The following is a 22,341-nucleotide window of genomic DNA, read 5'->3' as shown; positions in this document are numbered from 1 at the left end:
ATGAAAACAAACAAAAGGACTCCTGCAGCAGAAAGCAGCACAAACTGAGCTCCTCTGCTCCTCTGTCTGATTTCTAAATCATACTGCTGTAATCATCTTTAAGCACCAGCACGTCTGTAAAGGCAGTCAGCTTCCTGCAGGTCGCTCTTGTTCTCTCTTCTCTGTGATTGGCTGTTTGCTTTGGTAGACATTAATGAGAGCTGTTATTTAGGCCGTTTTGGTTTTTAACTACATTCACTTACTAAGCATGTATTTTGGTTACATGTTGGTTTTAGAGCTGTAACAAACATTTTAAATATTGTGCTACAGGTTTTTGTTCTGTGCTACAAGACTGTCGACCTCTGTAGCACCAGCGCTACGGGCTAAAAAGTGAACGTACAGCTTTAATGGATGGTTGCTGATCAAATGTCATGGTACAGCAGCTAGAAGAAGCCAAACATGCCCCCATAACGTTGTGACCAGTAACTTTTACTATATCGCAGTCAGAGCAGGACTTTTGTCGCTATTGGCCTTCTTATGAACACGCCCCCACCCGGGGAAAGTCCAGGCTCAGGATTTTATTTTTTCACTATCAGCCATGTGATAAAGTAGGATTAATGTTAGGATGACAATAAGGTACCCAAGTGATGGCCATTGTTTCTAAATAAAAAACAGATGGAAACATATTTTTTAACTGCAACATGGAGTGATCATCAGAGGCATTAATCATTTTTGTGACTTTCTTTCAGATAAAGCTAGTTTTGGTCAGTGTCACAGGTCTGTGGTAGTTTTTGGTACGTTATCCTTGATAAGGACTTAATTACAACCAAGAATTGTCTTTGCAGCTATCTCAGGCTTTATAGCAAAGACTTTTTTATTATTGTAGTAATATATTTTCCTAGTTATTTTAAGGTAATCTTATATAAATAATGTCAGTGATTATGTCCAGGGGGGCAGGGGTAGTGTTGGGGGGCCTCATACCAGAGTCTGCTTAGAGTCGGCCTCCATGACCATTTTAACCACGGGGACAGAAGTGTTCATTATTATCATTATCAGAGGAGCTGGAGGATGTTTAAGGATAGATGGAGCTCTCATACCCACCATTACTGTAAGATAGCTTCAAAATTAATAACAATAAAGACAAATAAAATTTCAATACTTTATCAAAACTTGATGATTTTACCTTTCTGTATATATTGTATACAAATTCATTCAATCATTTTGCTTTTAAATGTCTGTTTGCATCACGTTTATTCCTGAAAACACATTTGATCAATTTTCATGGTGCCCCTAAATTTCTTTATGTGCTCCTAACTTTTTCCACCCAGGAGCACGTTAGCGTCGAGCCCAGTCCAGAGACAGACACACATATATCCCATATGAAGGTGATGGGAGAGACTGTGCATTTGTGTGTGTGTTGGCGTGCTAAGCGTGCATGTGTGTGTGTATGTGTGTATAAGTGTGGTGTCTTTGGTGACATCAATCAAAATAACAACACACAATCCTTTCTCAATAAAAGTTTTTAATGTGTTCAAATGGAGCTGGAAATAACAAAGTTCATCTGTTCTGCACCTGCTCTCATCAACACCTGGACAGGAACTGCATGTCTGTAGAAAATTCAATTAAAGGACTCTGTCAGAGCATCTATTAGCAAAAGTTACATGCATGTGTGAATCTGCACAAAACTCAGCCTCATGCTCCAGAAACGGCTATTAAACTATGACTGGGCCACATGAGTAAGAGAGACAGACTGTTTAGACTGATTTCATAGTTTCTTTGTATCACAGCCACGTCTATTTGTAGTCATAATGTTACCTCAGCTCACAGGGAGGGCCAACACCACCAGGTATGTCTAGAAAACAGCTGAGGCTCAGGTGCCAGGTGATCAGCATCAGCTAATCAGGCCACATGACTAAAACACATGAATGAAGTCTCCTGTCATGTACAGTGTTTCTCAACCGTTTCACTGTGTCGTTGTCCAGCTACATGCTGCTTCAGCTTGGACTTGGACATGACCTTGTAATGAGAAGTCAGCTATTGTCATTGAAACCGGCACGCCCCCCCGAGCCCCTCTCACGATTTCCGCTTGTGGAAATTCTCTAGTTATTTTTATTATTAGGGTTCTTGCCTCCCTTCTAGCAGGAGCTAGAAGGGGTCCGAGGACTCTACTGTATCTGCTCCGTTTCTTTCTTCTTATTATTATTATTCCCTCGTCTCTTTGAACCTTAATTTGACCCCCTAAACATGCTCAAAAACTCACCAAAATTGGCACACACCTCAGATTCGGTGAAAATTTTGATAAAATGAAAAAAATTAACTCCAAACATGCCAAAATGTGCTCTCTAGCGCCACCTAGGCACACTAAAACAGCCCTCACGGCCAGTAGGAATGTCTTAGAGAGTTCAAACCAACGTTGAAACGTTCGTCTCATCGAGACCCACAAATCATGCGCTGACACCCCTAACCTATCTCAAACAGGAAGCTGGCAATTTGCCTTTCAAAATAAAATTTTCCAGGAAAAAAGGGCTCCAAACAAAACGTAAAAACGCCAAGGCTGTAAATGGTACCAGCTTGAAACGGGCAGAGAAGACACACTAGGCCACGCTGATCAAAAGTTCTGAAGGAATTTGTTGTTTCTCAAACGGTTTCTGAATGACAAGCCCTCAAAGTTGGTCAACCCCAAAGAAGCCCTCCCTGCTGCTCCCATTCAAATGAATGGGGTGAGGTGTTATGTTGTTATTGTTTGTCTGTTCTCTGCCAATAAAGACTCAGTAAAAAAAAAAAAAAAACCTGTTTGACCAGAGTGAAAGTAACTTTGCACACTGATGTGTTGTTGGAGCCTCTTTGGTCTGTTTACTCTGAGTTTTAGGATTTTATTCTCCATAAATCTGAAGAGGAGGTGATCGGTAAGTTTACTCCTGAGTTTTGATGGTTGTTGGGATCGATCAGCTGATCGATCAGCTGATTAAGAAGGAGGAAGACTCCTGTTTTCCTGACTAGGGCTGGGCAGTTCATCCACAGTCAGATTACAGGCTCGACATTGTTATGAATGATTTTTTTCTGACTGAAAAAGAGAAAAGCTTAAAATTGTTTTTCCCTTAAATCCAACCGTTCTCAACAGTTCCACCTGCAGCGTGATCCAGAATAATCTCTGACACTTTAACTGTTAACACTGACGTCCAACACTGATTGAAGGTTAACTGGACTAACAACAGCTGCCCTTTGATCAGAGTTGGATAGCCGTGACCTGGATGACTAAGACCCCACAGTACACAGACATCCTGATACTGCAGTCAGGATTATAGAGCAGTGAGTTTACCAGCTGACTGCTGAGGAGCAGCAGAAGACTGAAAACCTGTCTGCTGTCTCTGTTTGGTCTGGCCAACATGAGCTCTGATATCATGTAGAGTGATGTAGAGACTGTTTGATAAAAACATGAGAGTATATCACACATGTTTAGTCCTGGTCCTGACTGATTCACTCCTGAGTAAAGCTCTGTGGTTATACAGGACTGATCTGGTCTGAAGCTTTCCTGCTCCGGCGGACTCTGAGAAACCAGAGATCAGGGTACTGCAGACCAAAACAAGCCCACACAGGAACGGTCCCAGAGTCTGAGGACAAAAGTTTAGAACCTCAGCCCTGACTCAGACAGCCTGCACTCTCCACTACTCCTCACTTTTCAGAGGGCTTTTATTTTGAAATGTTTCCTTAGATGGTCTCATCATTGAGTGCTGGTACCAGAACCACGTCAGGATTAAAGTCTAGAAGAAACCCTGATGACAAAAACTTAAAAATAAACAGCTGGTTTGATATCTGCCCCCGCACATCTCTGACCAAACCTGTCCTTCTACACATTATAAGCTCACACACCTGAGACTAGCAGAGAGGGCGGAGCCTGGACACCTGAGACTAGCAGAGAGGGCGGAGCCTGGACACCTGAGACTGTCAGAGAGGGCAGAGCCTGGACCCCTGAGACTATCAGAGAGGGCGGAGCCTGGACACCTGAGACTATCAGAGAGGGCGGAGCCTGTACACCTGAGAACTACAGGGAGGGCGGAGCTTGGACATTGAACACAGAGCACCTCCTGTAAGAAGCTGGAGACTCTCAGACTCCTCTGGTGAGAAACAATCACTAAAAAATATAAGCAGGGATGTGTCATTATACAATTAGTAGAGGTGCATCGACTGATCAGGAGACATCCCTACTAATGATGACTACAGACACATCTCTACTAATGACAACTACAGACACATCTCTACTAATGATGACTATAGACACATCTCTACTAATGATGACTACAAACACATCTCTACTAATGATGACTATAGACACATCTCTACTAATGACGACTACAGACACATCTCTACTAATGACGACTACAGACACATCTCTACTAATGATGACTACAGACACATCTCTACTAATGACGACTATAGACACATCTCTACTAATGACGACTACAGACACATCCCTACTAATGATGACTATAGACACATCTCTACTAATGACGACTACAGACACATCTCTACTAATGATGACTACAGACACATCTCTACTAATGACGACTATGGACACATCTCTACTAATGACGACTATAGACACATCTCTACTAATGACGACTACAGACACATTTCTACTAATGACGACTACAGACACATCTCTACTAATGATGACTATAGACACATCTCTACTAATGACGACTATAGACACATCTCTACTAATGACGACTACAGACACATCTCTACTAATGACGACTATAGACACATCTCTACTAATGACGACTACAGACACATCTCTACTAATGACGACTATAGACACATCTCTACTAATGACGACTACAGACACATTTCTACTAATGACGACTATAGACACATCTCTACTAATGACGACCATAGACACATCTCTACCAATGACTACAGACACATCTCTGCTAATGACGACTACAGACACATCTCTACTAATGACGACTATAGACACATCTCTACTAATGACGACTACAGACACATCTCTACTAATGATGACTACAGACACATCTCTACTAATGACGACTACAGACATCCCTACTAATGATGACTACAGACACATCTCTACTAATGACAACTACAGACACATCTCTACTAATGACGATTATAGACACATCTCTACTAATGATGACTACAGACACATCTCTACTAATGATGACTTTAGACACATCTCTACTAATGATGACTACAGACACATCTCTACTAATGACGACTACAGACACATCTCTACTAATGATGACTATAGACACATCTCTACTAATGACGACTACAGACACATCTCTACTAATGATGACTATAGACACATCTCTACTAATGATGACTACAGACACATCTCTACTAATGACGACTATAGACACATCGCTACTAATGATGACTATAGACACATCTCTACTAATGATGACTACAGACACATCTCTACTAATGACAACTCCAGACACATCCCTACTAATGATGACTACAGACACATCTCTACCAATGACTACAGACACATCTCTGCTAATGACGACTACAGACACATCTTTACTTATGACGACTATAGACACATCTCTACTAATGACGACTACAGACACATCTCTACTAATGATGACTACAGACACATCTCTACTAATGACGACTACAGACATCCCTACTAATGATGACTACAGACACATCTCTACTAATGACAACTACAGACACATCTCTACTAATGACGATTATAGACACATCTCTACTAATGATGACTACAGACACATCTCTACTAATGATGACTATAGACACATCTCTACTAATGATGACTACAGACACATCTCTACTAATGACGACTACAGACACATCTCTACTAATGATGACTATAGACACATCTCTACTAATGACGACTACATACACATCTCTACTAATGATGACTATAGACACATCGCTACTAATGATGACTATAGACACATCTCTACTAATGATGACTACAGACACATCTCTACTAATGACAACTCCAGACACATCCCTACTAATGATGACTACAGACACATCTCTACTAATGACAACTACAGACACATCTCTACTAATGACGACTACAGACACATCTCTACCAATGATGACTACATACACATCTCTACTAATGACAACTACAGACACATCTCTACTAATGACAACTACAGACACATCTCTACTAATGATGACTATAGACACATCTCTACTAATGACGACTACAGACACATCTCTACTAATGACGACTATAGACACATCTCTACTAATGATGACTATAGACACATCTCTACTAATGATGACTATAGACACATCTCTACTAATGATGACTACAGACACATCTCTACTAATGACGACTATAGACACATCTCTACTAATGATGACTATAGACACATCTCTACTAATGACGACTACAGACACATCTCTACTAATGACGACTATAGACACATCTCTACTAATGACGACTACAGACACATCTCTACTAATGACGGCTATAGACACATCTCTACTAATGATGACTACAGACACATCTCTACTAATGACGACTACAGACACATCTCTACTAATGACGACTGTACACATGAAATTGATTCTTACTTCAGTTTTACTTTTTATTTTGATCATGACCTTATGTAATGATGAATCGCGGTGTTAATAATTTTTTTCTTCGTCCAGGACCATGATAAAAGCGGGTTATTTCCTGACTTTGCTGAGGCAACCATTGGACAGTCCAGGCCTCCACGTCATCCATTAATCCCGGATAACTGGACTCCTTGTCTGACCCTCCTTACTGGTATTAAAACCCTGACATCATCATGCTTTTGTGTCTCCACAGAGAGAGGCTCACCAAGAACATCCCTGTCTGTGTCTGATCCAGTAAAAACTCAAGAGTTTAACCAGTCACCAGATCATCAGGAGAAAACTTCCAGAAATGTCGTTATTACCAGCCAGTGAAGCGAGGGGGGGTCTGGACCTCCCCCCTCATCTTTACGCTTCCATGGAAAAACTCAAAATAAAGTTATGCGTATTCATAGCTTTACACAATGCTGGAGAACCGAGGATGAGGGAGATTGTTAAAGAGTTAGAGACATTCTTAGCTGCAGTGAGGGATGAGCTACAGGTGGGGTATCTAATCCAGGGAGTGAAGTATTTTGCTCTCTGGGGTATAATCCTGCTGACCATAGCAGCAGTAGCAGGACTGACAGGAGGAGCAGCAGGAGCATTATTGGTCCTGATACTGGGAGCAGTACTGGGGTTAGGAGCAGGACTGCTGACAGTAGCAGAAAAACAAATGCCAGCAGGAATGGTCCTGGCAGCATTAGCAGCAGTGTTACTGGCAGGAGCAGCAGCAGGAACAGTAGTAGCTCAAACAATAGGAGTGATATTAGCAGTAGTAGCATCAGCAGCAGGGATCGCTACAGCAGGAGAAACAGCAGCACAAGAGGACAAACTAGCAATAAAAGGAGCAGCAGCAGCACTAGCAGCGTCAACGACAGCAGGAGCAGTGCTAGCACTGGTAGTAGGAGCAGAGATCACTGCAGGGGCACTGTCAGGACTAGCAGGAGCAGTGGGAGCCATCGTAGCAATGGCAATAGTCACTGCTGTTACTGGTAAGAAAAACAGAGGAAGAGTCCTAGAGAGAGGAGCTGCAGATCGAGTAGTAGCGCTGGTGAAGGAGTTCAGACAGATTGTTGAACCTCTGAATAAAGTCCTAGAAGAAATGGAGAAAATAAGAAATCAGACGGCTAATCGAATGAACTAAGTTTGAATGTCATACACTGATTTTCACTCATTCATACATTCACTCACTGATTTAACGCTTTCATCCTTAACAGCTTTGGCATAAATAGAAATATCTACATCTATATTTCTACAGAGACAGCCTGCTCTGTATAAGAGCTGGTTTCAGTTAGAGAGTGAGGATATTCTGACCGTAGGGATGTCTGACCTAAGGAGAATTATTCTGAGACTTTTCACCATCAGGAGACTCTCTGGATGAATTCATCGTCAGATCTTCTTTCTCTAATTGGGGGTTGAAGACTCAAGTCTGAGACTTAGAACGATAAAATCAAGAATACAAAACCAGCTGATCAACCAGGGACTCATAGATGATTATGGTATATCCCTGGGCTTTCTACAACTACAATACAACTACATGCTATTATAATCAACAATACAGTACAACTACACACTATTATAATCAACAATACAGTACAACTACACACTATTATAATCAACAATACAGTACAACTACACGCTATTATAATCAACAATACAGTACAACTACACGCTATTATAATCAACAATACAGTACAACTACACACTATTATAATCAACAATACAGTACAACTACACACTATTATAATCAACAATACAGTACAACTACACGCTATTATAATCAACAATACAGTACAACTACACACTATTATAATCAACAATACAGTACAACTACACGCTATTATAATCAACAATACAGTACAACTACACACTATTATAATCAACAATACAGTACAACTACACACTATTATAATCAACAATACAGTACAACTACACACTATTATAATCAACAATACAGTACAACTACACGCTATTATAATCAACAATACAGTACAACTACACACTATTATAATCAACAATACAGTACAACTACACGCTATTATAATCAACAATACAGTACAACTACACGCTATTATAATCAACAATACAGTACAACTACACACTATTATAATCAACAATACAGTACAACTACACACTATTATAATCAACAATACAGTACAACTACACACTATTATAATCAACAATACAGTACAACTACACACTATTATAATCAACAATACAGTACAACTACACGCTATTATAATCAACAATAAAGTCAATGAAGATGACAGGAGCTGAGAGGAAATCTGAGACTTTTGATGTTAGGTTTACTGTCTACTCTACATGCTTCTCTTTATGCTGATGATGTAACTGAAAATATTAATGTTGTTTTATTAACCAGAATAAAAATAGAAATAAGAAATCAACAACCAGTATCTATGTGTCCATCCATCCATCCATCCATCCATGCATCCATCCATCCATCCATCCATCCATGCATCCATGCATCCATGCATCCATGCATCCAAGCATCCATGCATCCATCCATCCAAGCATCCATGCATCCATCCATGCATCCATCCATCCATCCATCCAAGCATCCATCCATCCATCCATGCATCCATCCATCCATGCATCCATCCATCCAAGCATCCATGCATCCATGCATCCATCCATGCATCCAAGCATCCATGCATCCATGCATCCATGCATCCATCCATGCATCCATGCATCCAAGCATCCATGCATCCATCCATCCATCCATGCATCCATCCATCCATCCATCCAAGCATCCATGCATCCATCCATCCATCCATGCATCCATCCATCCATCCATCCATGCATCCATGCATCCAAGCATCCATCCATCCATCCATCCATCCATCCATGCATCCATCCATCCATGCATCCATCCATCTATCCATCCATCCATCCATCCATCCATGCATCCATCCATCCATCCATCCATCCATGCATCCATGCATCCAAGCATCCATCCATCCATCCATGCATCCATCCATCCATCCATCCATCCATCCATCCATCCATCCATGCATCCATCCATCCATCCATCCATGCATCCATGCATCCATCCATCCAAGCATCCATCCATCCATCCATCCATCCATCAATGCATCCATCCATCCATCCATGCATCCATCCATCCATCCATCCATGCATCCATCCATCCAAGCATCCATCCAAGCATCCATCCATCCATCCATGCATCCATCCATCCAAGCATCCATCCATCCATCCATGCATCCATCCATCCATCCATGCATCCATCCATCCAAGCATCCATCCAAGCATCCATCCATCCATCCATGCATCCATCCATCCAAGCATCCATCCATCCATCCATGCATCCATCCATCCATCCATGCATCCATCCATCCATCCATCCATCCATCCATCCATCCATGCATCCATCCATCCATCCATGCATCCATGCATCCATCCATCCAAGCATCCATCCATCCATCCATCCATCCATCAATGCATCCATCTATCCATGCATCCATCCATCTATCCATCCATCCATCCATCCATCCATCCATGCATCCACCCATCCATCCATCCATGCATCCTTCCATGCATCCATCCATCCATGCATCCATGCATCCATCCACCCAAGCATCCATCCATGCATCCATCCATGCATGCATCCATCCATCCATGCATCCATGCATCCATCCATCCATCCATGCATCCATCCATCCATGCATCCATCCATGCATCTATCCATCCATCCATCCATGCATCCATCCATCCATCCATCCATGCATCCATCCATCCATCCATCCATCCATCCATGCATGCATCTATCCATCCATCCATCCATGCATCCATCCATCCATGCATCCATGCATCCATCCATCCATGCATCCATCCATCCATGCATCCATCCATCCATGCATCCATGCATCCATCCATCCATCCATCCATGCATCCATCCATGCATCCATCCATGCATGCATCCATCCATCCATGCATCCATGCATCCATCCATCCATCCATCCATGCATCCATCCATCCATCCATCCATCCATCCATCCATCCAGGTACCAAAGTCTGGAGGAGACTCAGAGACGTCCACAATCCTTTAGGTCTTGAAGTCCATCTACCAGGAGGTTTTAGAATCCTTCATGAAGCTGTATGGAGTTCCTGATCTCCTTTCCACCATCCCACAGTGAAACCAGAACTACCAGAAACTGGTTTACTGACCCTGATGTTACTGGGTTTGATGGGCCAGCCAACTGGTCTGACATGACCCCCCATTGAGGATCTGTGGGGGGGTCAGGTCCTATTTTATGGATTATTTCTCCTTTAAAAAAAACAAAGTCTGAAATGTTTCAGGTTGTATGACAATAATCTAGAACATCTATGAATTTAACTCTGATTTAAAACACAGGAAGCAAATGAACGTTTTCATGAAAACTAATAAAGATATCCTGTCTGTATGAAAGCCGCTCTGACTCCACAGGGGGGCAGTGGTGAGTAACCGGGGATCAGAGCTGCTGGATAATACCGTAGAAGAAGAAGAAGCGCCGAAACAGGAAGTTCAGTCCGCATGTAAACAGTTCATGAAGAATCTACAGTAAAGTTTTCTCCTGATGAAAGCCTGTGAACGTCTTCATGACTGCACAGGTAAGTCTGTATAATAACCCTGAAATAACCCTGATAAACCTGGATTATAAAAGCCAAACTCTGTTCATATTTCAGTATAATGTAACCCTGAAACAACCCTGATAAACCTGGATTATAAAAGCCAAACTCTGTTTATATTTCAGTATAATGTAACCCTGAAACAACCCTGATAAACCTGGATTATAAAAGCCAAACTCTGTTTATATTTCAGTATAATGTAACCCTGAAATAACCCTGATAAACCTGGATTATAAAAGCCAAACTCTGTTCATATTTCAGTATAATGTAACCCTGAAATAACCCTGATAAACCTGGATTATAAAAGCCAAACGCAGAACTCTGAAAGAATAAAAACAGATTAACAAGAAAATAAAGAAAAACAGTTAGACCCAGTTTAAACCAGTTAGATCCAGTTCATAAAGGGAGACCAGTGGTGTATGTTGAGGTCAGACCAGAAAGAGCTTCACAGCATCCTTTAGTCCATGTCTAAAACTAAAACCCTGTCCACACCTGTCCCTCAGGTGAATGTACTGTACTTCGCTAAGAGTGGCGAGCTGACCGGGGTCAAAGAGGAGAAGGCTGTTACCGTGACAACACCAATCAGCAGCCGGGACCTTTGGGGACTGTTGGTACAACGATACCCGAGGTAACGAGAGTTCTGGTTTAAAAATCACAGATTAGTCTGGTTTTAGAGAGAGAGCACGGTCTAAGTTAGACAGGAACACTGACATCATTTCAGCAGGTAGACCAGAACACCTGTGAGAACCTGGACCACGTTTAAGGAACCTTTAGACTGTCTACATTTACTAAAGATGGCTACTATGGTCTAGAGAGTAACAAATGAAGGGAAAAACCTAACATCACCAGATTCACTGAATTTCATCCCTGCCTTTAAAGATGATGTAATCATTTAAAGTTTATAAACATCCCATCCTTGCCTTTGAAGAGAATGTCCCCCCCCCCCCCACAGCATTTGTGGTTTAGAGCCAGACCTGGTCCTGACCTGTTATAAAGGTGAAGGTAAACCGGTCTACATGTGGACCAGACCGGGTTCTGACCTGTTATAAAGGTGAAGGTAAACCGGTCTACATGTGGACCAGACCGGGTTCTGACTTGTTATAAAGGTAGATGTAAACCGGTCTACATGTGGACCAGACCTGGTTCTGACCTATTATAAAGGTGAAGGTAAACCGGTCTACATGTGGACCAGACCTGGTCCTGACCTATTATAAAGGTGAAGGTAAACCGGTCTACATGTGGACCAGACCTGGTCCTGACCTGTTATTTAGGTAGATGTAGACCGGTCTACACGTGGACCAGACCTGGTCCTGACCCATTATAAAGGTGAAGGTAAACCGGTCTACATGTGGACCAGACCTGGTTCTGACCTATTATAAAGGTGAAGGTAAACCGGTCTACATGTGGACCAGACCTGGTCCTGACCTATTATAAAGGTGAAGGTAAACCGGTCTACATGTGGACCAGACCTGGTTCTGACCTATTATAAAGGTGAAGGTAAACCGGTCTACATGTGGACCGGACTGGTTTGGTGATGGGGGGCAGGATCTTAGCTCTGCTCTCTCCGTGTCTCCAGACTCGCCGTCCTCCAGGATCAGGTGGTCCTGGCGGTTCGTCAGCAGTACGTTTCCATCGACGACCAGGTGTTGACTCTGGGGGACGGAGACGAGGTCGCCGTGGTACCACCGCTCAGCGGGGGATAAGAGACGGTGAGAGGAGGACAAACAGGAAGTGAGGAGGACAAACAGGAAGTGAGGAGGACAAACAGGAAGTGAGGAGGACAAACAGGAAGTGAGGAGGGCGTGAGGCGTTCACTGACCGGTGGTCATGGCTGAACATACGAAAGTGTCAGTGACAGTGAATCCAGCTTTACCTGACAACAGTCTGACCAATCATCTGTCTCTGTTTCCTGTCAGATGGACCAATCAGAGGACAAGAAGGATGTCTTCAAGCTGAGCCGTGATTGGCTGTCTGTACAGGAAGTGGTGGATGCTGTCACCAGCCCAGCATGTGGAGCGGTCTCACTCTTTATAGGTTTGTTAAAGTGGGGGTTTTAAACCTTCAGTGGTCTCTGATGTGGTCTCTGGTGTGGTCTCTGATGTGGTCTCTGATGTGGTCTCTGGTGTGGTCTCTGGTGTGGTCTCTGATGTGGTCTCTGATGTGGTCTCTGGTGTGGTCTCTGATGTGGTCTCTGGTGTGGTCTCTGATGTGGTCTCTGATGTGGTCTCTGGTGTGGTCTCTGGTGTGGTCTCTGATGTGGTCTCTGATGTGGTCTCTGCTGTGGTCTCTGATGTGGTCTCTGATGTGGTCTCTGGTGTGGTCTCTGGTGTGGTCTCTGATGTGGTCTCTGATGTGGTCTTTGATGTGGTCTCTGATGTGGTCTCTGATGTGGTCTCTGGTGTGGTCTCTGATGTGGTCTCTGATGTTGTCTCTGATGTGGTCCCTGGTGTGGTCTCTGATGTGGTCTCTGATGTGGTCTCTGATGTGGATTTTGATGTGGTCTCTGGTGTGGTCTTTGATGTGGTCTTTGATGTGGTCTCTGATGTGGTCTCTGATGTGGTCTCTGATGTGGTCTTTGATGTGGTCTCTGATGTGGTCTCTGGTTTGGTCTTTGATGTGGTCTCTGATGTGGTCTCTGATGTGGTCTTTGATGTGGTCTCTGATGTGGTCTCTGGTGTGGTCTTTGATGTGGTCTCTGGTGTGGTCTCTGATGTGGTCTCTGATGTGGTCTTTGATGTGGTCTCTGATGTGGTCTTTGATGTGGTCTCTGATGTGGTCTCTGGTGTGGTCTCTGATGTGGTCTCTGGTGTGGTCTCTGGTGTGGTCTTTGATGTGGTCTCTGGTGTGGTCTTTGATGTGGTCTTTGATGTGGTCTCTGGTGTGGTCTTTGATGTGGTCTTTGATGTGGTCTCTGGTGTGGTCTTCGATGTGGTCTCTGATGTGGTCTCTGGTTTGGTCTTTGATGTGGTCTCTGATGTGGTCTCTGATGTGGTCTCTGATGTGGATTTTGACATGGTCTTTGATGTGGTCTCTGGTGTGGTCTCTGGTGTGGTCTTTGATGTGGTCTTTGATGTGGTCTCTGATGTGGTCTCTGGTGTGGTCTCTGATGTGGTCTTTGATGTGGTCTTTGATGTGGTCTCTGGCGTGGTCTTTGATGTGGTCTTTGATGTGGTCTCTGATGTGGTCTCTGATGTGGTCTCTGATGTGGTCTCTGATGTGGATTTTGACGTGGTCTTTAAAGTGGTCTCTGGTGTGGATTTTGATGTGGTCTCTGGTGTGGATTTTGATGTGGTCTCTGGTGTGGATTTTGACGTGGTCTTTGATGTGGTCTCTTGGTAGGTCTTTGATGTGGTCTCTGGTGTGGTCTCTGATGTGGTCTCTGGTGTGGTCTCTGATGTGGTCTCTGGTGTGGTCTCTGATGTGGTCTCTGGTGTGGTCTCTGATGTGGTCTCTGATGTGGTCTCTGATGTGGTCTTTGATGTGGTCTCTGATGTGGTCTCTGATGTGGTCTCTGATGTGGTCTCTGGTGTGGTCTCTGATGTGGTCTCTGATGTGGATTTTGATGTGGTCTCTGGTGTGGTCTTTGATGTGGTCTCTGATGTGGTCTCTGGTGTGGTCTCTGATGTGGTCTCTGGTGTGGTCTCTGGTGTGGTCTCTGATGTGGTCTCTGATGTGGTCTTTGATGTGGTCTCTGATGTGGTCTCTGGTGTGGTCTCTGATGTGGTCTCTGATGTGGTCTTTGATGTGGTCTCTGATGTGGTCTTTGATGTGGTCTCTGATGTGGTCTCTGGTGTGGTCTCTGATGTGGTCTCTGGTGTGGTCTCTGATGTGGTCTCTGATGTGGTCTCTGATGTGGTCTCTGATGTGGATTTTGACATGGTCTTTGATGTGGTCTCTGGTGTGGTCTTTGATGTGGTCTTTGATGTGGTCTCTGGTGTGGTCTCTGATGTGGTCTCTGATGTGGTCTTTGATGTGGTCTCTGATGTGGTCTTTGATGTGGTCTCTGATGTGGTCTCTGGTGTGGTCTCTGATGTGGTCTCTGGTGTGGTCTCTGGTGTGGTCTCTGATGTGGTCTCTGATGTGGTCTCTGATGTGGTCTTGTCTTTCTTAATCCTCACCTTTATCTCCGTGTTGGTCTGCAGGTACGACCCGGGAGGACCAGGTGGACGGCAGGAAGGTGATTGGTCTAGAGTACGAGGCGTACGAGCCCATGGCCCAATCAGAGTTCAGGAAGCTGTGTGATGATGTCAGAGCGAGGTGGCCGAGTGTCAAACACGTCTGCGTCTACCACCGCCTCGGGTGAGCAGCAGCACGCCGTTATTACATCCAGACACGTCATTGGTTCTTTAATGATGACATCACACAGCTGGAGCTCCTGATGGGGTCAGGTGTTGGTTTAGAGAGACACTCTAGCACAGGTCATGTTTACAGGGGTTCATCACCATGGCAACAGTTCAACATAAAGAGATATTTTATGACATTGTAGTGATTCTTCTTCATTAAACTGTTGGCTACCTGCTCCTAATGATGACCTCATCTGCCACCTTTGACCCCTCCCCCTTTGACTCCTCCCCCTGTGACTCCTCCAGGTGGGTTGAGGTGGGCCAGGCCAGCATCGTCATGGCGATCTCGTCTCCTCATCGCCATGACGGCCAGCAGGCGATGCAGCACGCCATGACTGAGCTGAAGGCAAAACTCCCCGTGTGGAAGAAGGTGGCGATCAATGTCTCTGATTATTGATGATTGATGGACTGATCACAGTGATTGATCAATGATCATATTGATTATTAATGGACTGATCAGAGTGATTGATTATTGATCATATTGATTATTAATGGACTGATCAGAGTGATTGATTATTGATCATATTGATTATTGATGGACTGATCAGAGTGATTGATTATTGATCATATTGATTATTGATGGACTGATCAGAGTGATTGATAATTGATCACATTAATTCACATATTGATTACTGATTACTGAATTTTCAATCATACTGATTGATTATGTGTCTGTGATTGACAGGAGGTGTACAACACTCAGGACTCGAGCTGGAAACAGAACGTGGAGTGTTCGTGGTCGTCTCACCGTCAACTTCCTGTGTCCTCAGAGAGCCGGCCGTCTGATAAACAGGAAACGAAGTGAAGGTTATCAATAAACCAATAAATCAATAAAATCTGTGTTTGGAGCTTCTATAATCATTAATCCATCCTGATGTTTGAACTTTAACCTCACACAACTGAGTTTTCTTAGCAGGAACATGCCAAAGATCTGAATCAGTAATCTCTGATTTGACTGATGACCCTGAGTCCTGGTCTGACCAGAGACAGGTAGACCGCCTTCCTGATCTATGAAAGAGAACTAGACCAGAGACAGGTAGACCGCCATCCTGATCAACGAAAGAGAACTAGACCAGAGACAGGTAGACCGCCTTCCTGATCTATGAAAGAGAACTAGACCAGAGACAGGTAGACCGCCTTCCTGATCTATGAAAGAGAACTAGACCAGAGACAGGTAGACCGCCTTCCTGATCTATGAAAGAGAACTAGACCAGAGACAGGTAGACCGCCATCCTGATCAATGAAAGAGAACTAGACCAGAGACAGGTAGACCGCCATCCTGATCCATGAAAGAGAACTAGACCAGAGACAGGTAGACCGCCATCCTGATCCATGAAAGAGAACTAGACCAGAGACAGGTAGACCGCCATCCTGATCAATGAAAGAGAACTAGACCAGAGACAGGTAGACCGCCATCCTGATCCATGAAAGAGAACTAGACCAGAGACAGGTAGACCGCCATCCTGATCAATGAAAGAGAACTAGACCAGAGACAGGTAGACCGCCATCCTGATCCATGAAAGAGAACTAGACCAGAGACAGGTAGACCGCCATCCTGATCAACGAAAGAGAACTAGACCAGAGACAGGTAGACCGCCATCCTGATCAATGAAAGAGAACTAGACCAGAGACAGGTAGACCGCCATCCTGATCCATGAAAGAGAACTAGACCAGAGACAGGTAGACCGCCATCCTGATCAATGAAAGAGAACTAGACCAGAGACAGGTAGACCGCCATCCTGATCCATGAAAGAGAACTAGACCAGAGACAGGTAGACCGCCATCCTGATCAACGAAAGAGAACTAGACCAGAGACAGGTAGACCGCCATCCTGATCTATGAAAGAGAACTAGACCAGAGACAGGTAGACCGCCATCCTGATCAATGAAAGAGAACTAGACCAGAGACAGGTAGACCGCCATCCTGATCTATGAAAGAGAACTAGACCAGAGACAGGTAGACCGCCATCCTGATCCATGAAAGAGAACTAGACCAGAGACAGGTAGACCGCCATCCTGATCTATGAAAGAGAACTAGACCAGAGACAGGTAGACCGCCATCCTGATCTATGAAAGAGAACTAGACCAGAGACAGGTAGACCGCCTTCCTGATCTATGAAAGAGAACTAGACCAGAGACAGGTAGACCGCCATCCTGATCTATGAAAGAGAACTAGACCAGAGACAGGTAGACCGCCATCCTGATCCATGAAAGAGAACTAGACCAGAGACAGGTAGACCGCCATCCTGATCCATGAAAGAGAACTAGACCAGAGACAGGTAGACCCCCATCCTGATCCATGAAAGAGAACTAGACCAGCTGGAGTCTAGATAAAAACTTCTCTGGGGGAAGCAGAACTCAAATAAATGGAAGAACCTAAGATGAGATAAGATAGTCCTCTATCAGACCTACAAGGGAAAATCCAAACAGCCATATATGTACAGTATGTTTATGTATATGTAATATAAACAGTTCTTAACAAATGTATCAGCCCACCTGTCATCTCTGTCTCAGAGACCATCCAGCATCATGAAGTGCTTTAATGCGGACTCTTTCATTTTCAGTCAGCTCTCCACGTTTTACCATTTTGAACAGGAATGAGGAATTTCAAACTGAATTCACCCAAATGTGAGCCGGCTCACTGGGCTTCTCTGAGAAGTCAGAAATGAATCAAGCACAACATTCAACCAGTAAAATTAATTTTTCTCTTCAGGAATGACAGTAAATAACTATAATCTGACATATTCATCAGAAATATTCATGTGCTTTACTATTTTTTCAGGGTTTTTTTTTGTAAATCAGTAAATTGTCAAATTCATGGATAACAATAATAATTCTATTTTAGCATTAAAAATATCATTTGGGTTAAAGAGCTTCTACATATTGGTGTATTAACCATTGCAGAAACATCAAAAAATGATTGATGCTGTTAATTTAGGGCAGCTGTGGCAGAAACCTGACTGTGGTTAGGGTTAGGGTGGGCTAATACATTTGTTAAGCGCTGCATCTATATAAATATATATATATATTCTTACTTGGTAAGACATACCATTTGAAATCACATAAAAATATGAGGACTAATAAAGCTGAGCTGAAGACTACAGGAGATTAATGTGTTCATAAACTGTTATTAATGTTTGTCCTCTATGACAGAGATGATCTGTAGCAGTATAACACAGTCTAGGAGGATTCATAATTATTCAGCCTTATAGTGAGCTAATAGTTGATTTATGGGGCAGAGCTGAGAATAAATGTTTCAGTTTCAGTTTATTTATTTTATTAGTTTATTTATAAACCATTCTCACCTGCTGCTGAGTGTTTTTATGATTCTGTCCTGATTCTGTCCTCTACAGCAGGATGATTTTGTTGTTAAATCACTGTCACTGCTCTAATACTGATCACTGTATTAACTCTAACAATGATGACATCTCTGCTGTGTTACCTCTAATAATGATCACAGCTCTGCAGTATTAACTCTAATAATGATCACAGCTCTGCTGTATTAACTCTAATAATGATCACAGCTCTGCTGTATTAACTCTAATAATGATCACATCTCTGCTGTATTAACTCTAATAATGATCACACCTCTGCTGTATTAACTCTAATAATGATCACACCTCTGCTGTATTAACTCTAATAATGATCATAACTCTAATAATGATCACAGCTCTGCTGTGTTAACTCTAATAATGATCACACCTCTGCTGTATTAACTCTAATAATGATCACATCTCTGCTGTGTTAACTCTAATAATGATCACACCTCTGCTGTGTTAACTCTTATAATGATCACATCTCTGCTGTGTTAACTCTTATAATGATCACATCTCTGCTGTGTTAACTCTAATAATGATCACATCTCTGCTGTATTAACTCTAATAATGATCACATCTCTGCTGTATTAACTCTAATAATGATCACATCTCTGCTGTGTTAACTCTAATAATGATGACATCTCTGCTGTATTAACTCTAATAATGATCACATCTCTGCTGTATTAACTCTAATAATGATCACATCTCTGCTGTGTTAACTCTAATAATGATCACATCTCTGCTGTGTTAACTCTAACAATGATCACATCTCTGCTGTGTTAACTCTAATAATGATCACATCTCTGCTGTATTAACTCTAATAATGATCACATCTCTGCTGTATTAACTCTAATAATGATCACATCTCTGCTGTGTTAACTCTAATAATGATCACATCTCTGCTGTGTTAACTCTAACAATGATCACATCTCTGCTGTGTTAACTCTAATAATGATGACATCTCTGCTGTGTTAACTCTAATAATGATCACAGCTCTGCAGTATTAACTCTAATAATGATCACAGCTCTGCTGTATTAACTCTAATAATGATCACAGCTCTGCTGTATTAACTCTAATAATGATCACATCTCTGCTGTATTAACTCTAATAATGATCACATCTCTGCTGTGTTAACTCTAACAATGATGACATCTCTGCTGTGTTAACTCAAATAATGATCACACCTCTGCTGTATTAACTCTAATAAGGTTCATAACTCTAATAATGATCACAGCTCTGCTGTGTTAACTCTAATAATGATCACACCTCTGCTGTATTAACTCTAATAATGATCACACCTCTGCTGTATTAACTCTAATAATGATCATAACTCTAATAATGATCACAGCTCTGCTGTGTTAACTCTAATAATGATCACACCTCTGCTGTATTAACTCTAATAATGATCACACCTCTGCTGTATTAACTCTAATAATGATCATAACTCTAATAATGATCACAGCTCTGCTGTGTTAACTCTAATAATAATGACATCTCTGCTGTGTTAACTCTAATAATGATCACATCTCTGCTGTATTAACTCTAACAATGATGACATCTCTGCTGTGTTAACTCTAACAATGATCACATCTCTGCTGTGTTAACTCTAATAATGATCACATCTCTGCTGTATTAACTCTAATAATGATCACATCTCTGCTGTATTAACTCTAATAATGATCACATCTCTGCTGTGTTAACTCTAATAATGATGACATCTCTGCTGTATTAACTCTAATAATGATCACATCTCTGCTGTATTAACTCTAATAATGATCACATCTCTGCTGTGTTAACTCTAATAATGATCACATCTCTGCTGTGTTAACTCTAACAATGATCACATCTCTGCTGTGTTAACTCTAATAATGATCACATCTCTGCTGTATTAACTCTAATAATGATCACATCTCTGCTGTATTAACTCTAATAATGATCACATCTCTGCTGTGTTAACTCTAATAATGATCACATCTCTGCTGTGTTAACTCTAACAATGATCACATCTCTGCTGTGTTAACTCTAATAATGATGACATCTCTGCTGTGTTAACTCTAATAATGATCACAGCTCTGCAGTATTAACTCTAATAATGATCACAGCTCTGCTGTATTAACTCTAATAATGATCACAGCTCTGCTGTATTAACTCTAATAATGATCACATCTCTGCTGTATTAACTCTAATAATGATCACATCTCTGCTGTGTTAACTCTAACAATGATGACATCTCTGCTGTGTTAACTCAAATAATGATCACACCTCTGCTGTATTAACTCTAATAAGGTTCATAACTCTAATAATGATCACAGCTCTGCTGTGTTAACTCTAATAATGATCACACCTCTGCTGTATTAACTCTAATAATGATCACACCTCTGCTGTATTAACTCTAATAATGATCATAACTCTAATAATGATCACAGCTCTGCTGTGTTAACTCTAATAATGATCACACCTCTGCTGTATTAACTCTAATAATGATCACACCTCTGCTGTATTAACTCTAATAATGATCATAACTCTAATAATGATCACAGCTCTGCTGTGTTAACTCTAATAATAATGACATCTCTGCTGTGTTAACTCTAATAATGATCACATCTCTGCTGTATTAACTCTAACAATGATGACATCTCTGCTGTGTTAACTCTAACAATGATCACATCTCTGCTGCGTTAACTCTAATAATGATCACATCTCTGCTGTGTTAACTCTAATAATGATCACACCTCTGCTGTGTTAACTCTTATAATGATCACATCTCTGCTGTGTTAACTCTAATAATGATGACATCTCTGCTGTATTAACTCTAATAATGATCACATCTCTGCTGTATTAACTCTAATAATGATCACATCTCTGCTGTGTTAACTCTAATAATGATCACATCTCTGCTGTGTTAACTCTAATAATGATCACATCTCTGCTGTGTTAACTCTAATAATGATCACATCTCTGCTGTGTTAACTCTAATAATGATCACATCTCTGCTGTGTTAACTCTAACAATGATCACATCTCTGCTGTGTTAACTCTAATAATGATCACATCTCTGCTGTGTTAACTCTAATAATGATCACATCTCTGCTGTGTTAACTCTAACAATGATCACATCTCTGCTGTGTTAACTCTAACAATGATCACATCTCTGCTGCGTTAACTCTAATAATGATCACATCTCTGCTGTGTTAACTCTAATAATGATCACACCTCTGCTGTGTTAACTCTTATAATGATCACATCTCTGCTGTGTTAACTCTAATAATGATGACATCTCTGCTGTATTAACTCTAATAATGATCACATCTCTGCTGTATTAACTCTAATAATGATCACATCTCTGCTGTGTTAACTCTAATAATGATCACATCTCTGCTGTGTTAACTCTAATAATGATCACATCTCTGCTGTGTTAACTCTAATAATGATCACATCTCTGCTGTGTTAACTCTA

At 42.0% G+C, this 22,341-nt stretch overlaps 1 protein-coding gene and 1 long non-coding RNA gene across 7 annotated transcripts; both read left to right on the top strand.

The window, feature by feature from the left end:
• The first annotated feature begins 2,777 nt into the window (after positions 1 to 2,777).
• Positions 2,778 to 8,951, top strand: LOC121525456. Its single transcript, XR_005993222.1, has 3 exons — positions 2,778 to 2,885; positions 3,841 to 4,097; positions 6,797 to 8,951. It is a non-coding gene; the product is annotated as an uncharacterized LOC121525456 (long non-coding RNA).
• Positions 8,952 to 11,738: 2,787 nt separating this feature from the next.
• LOC121525365 (molybdopterin synthase catalytic subunit) lies at positions 11,739 to 16,417 on the top strand. Of its 6 annotated transcripts, none has more exons than XM_041811332.1 (5): positions 11,739 to 11,854; positions 13,143 to 13,260; positions 15,369 to 15,525; positions 15,816 to 15,939; positions 16,255 to 16,417. In XM_041811332.1, the coding sequence occupies exons 2-5, from the start codon at positions 13,143 to 13,145 to the stop codon at positions 16,372 to 16,374; spliced, it is 519 nt and encodes a 172-aa protein (XP_041667266.1). In that variant the 5' UTR covers positions 11,739 to 11,854; the 3' UTR covers positions 16,375 to 16,417. The 6 variants fall into 6 exon arrangements, with proteins under 6 accessions (XP_041667266.1, XP_041667260.1, XP_041667261.1 ...); XM_041811326.1 differs by lacking the exon at positions 11,739 to 11,854 and adding an exon at positions 12,801 to 12,935 and having other exon boundaries at positions 16,255 to 16,416; XM_041811327.1 differs by lacking the exon at positions 11,739 to 11,854 and adding an exon at positions 12,861 to 12,997.
• The last annotated feature ends 5,924 nt before the right edge of the window (positions 16,418 to 22,341 follow it).

The sequence above is a fragment of the Cheilinus undulatus genome, linkage group 17 (assembly GCF_018320785.1).
Source record: "Cheilinus undulatus linkage group 17, ASM1832078v1, whole genome shotgun sequence".
Classification (NCBI taxonomy): domain Eukaryota; kingdom Metazoa; phylum Chordata; class Actinopteri; order Labriformes; family Labridae; genus Cheilinus; species Cheilinus undulatus.
Note: the sequence above shows the minus strand (reverse complement) of the source record. Positions and strands in the feature narration are given on the sequence as shown.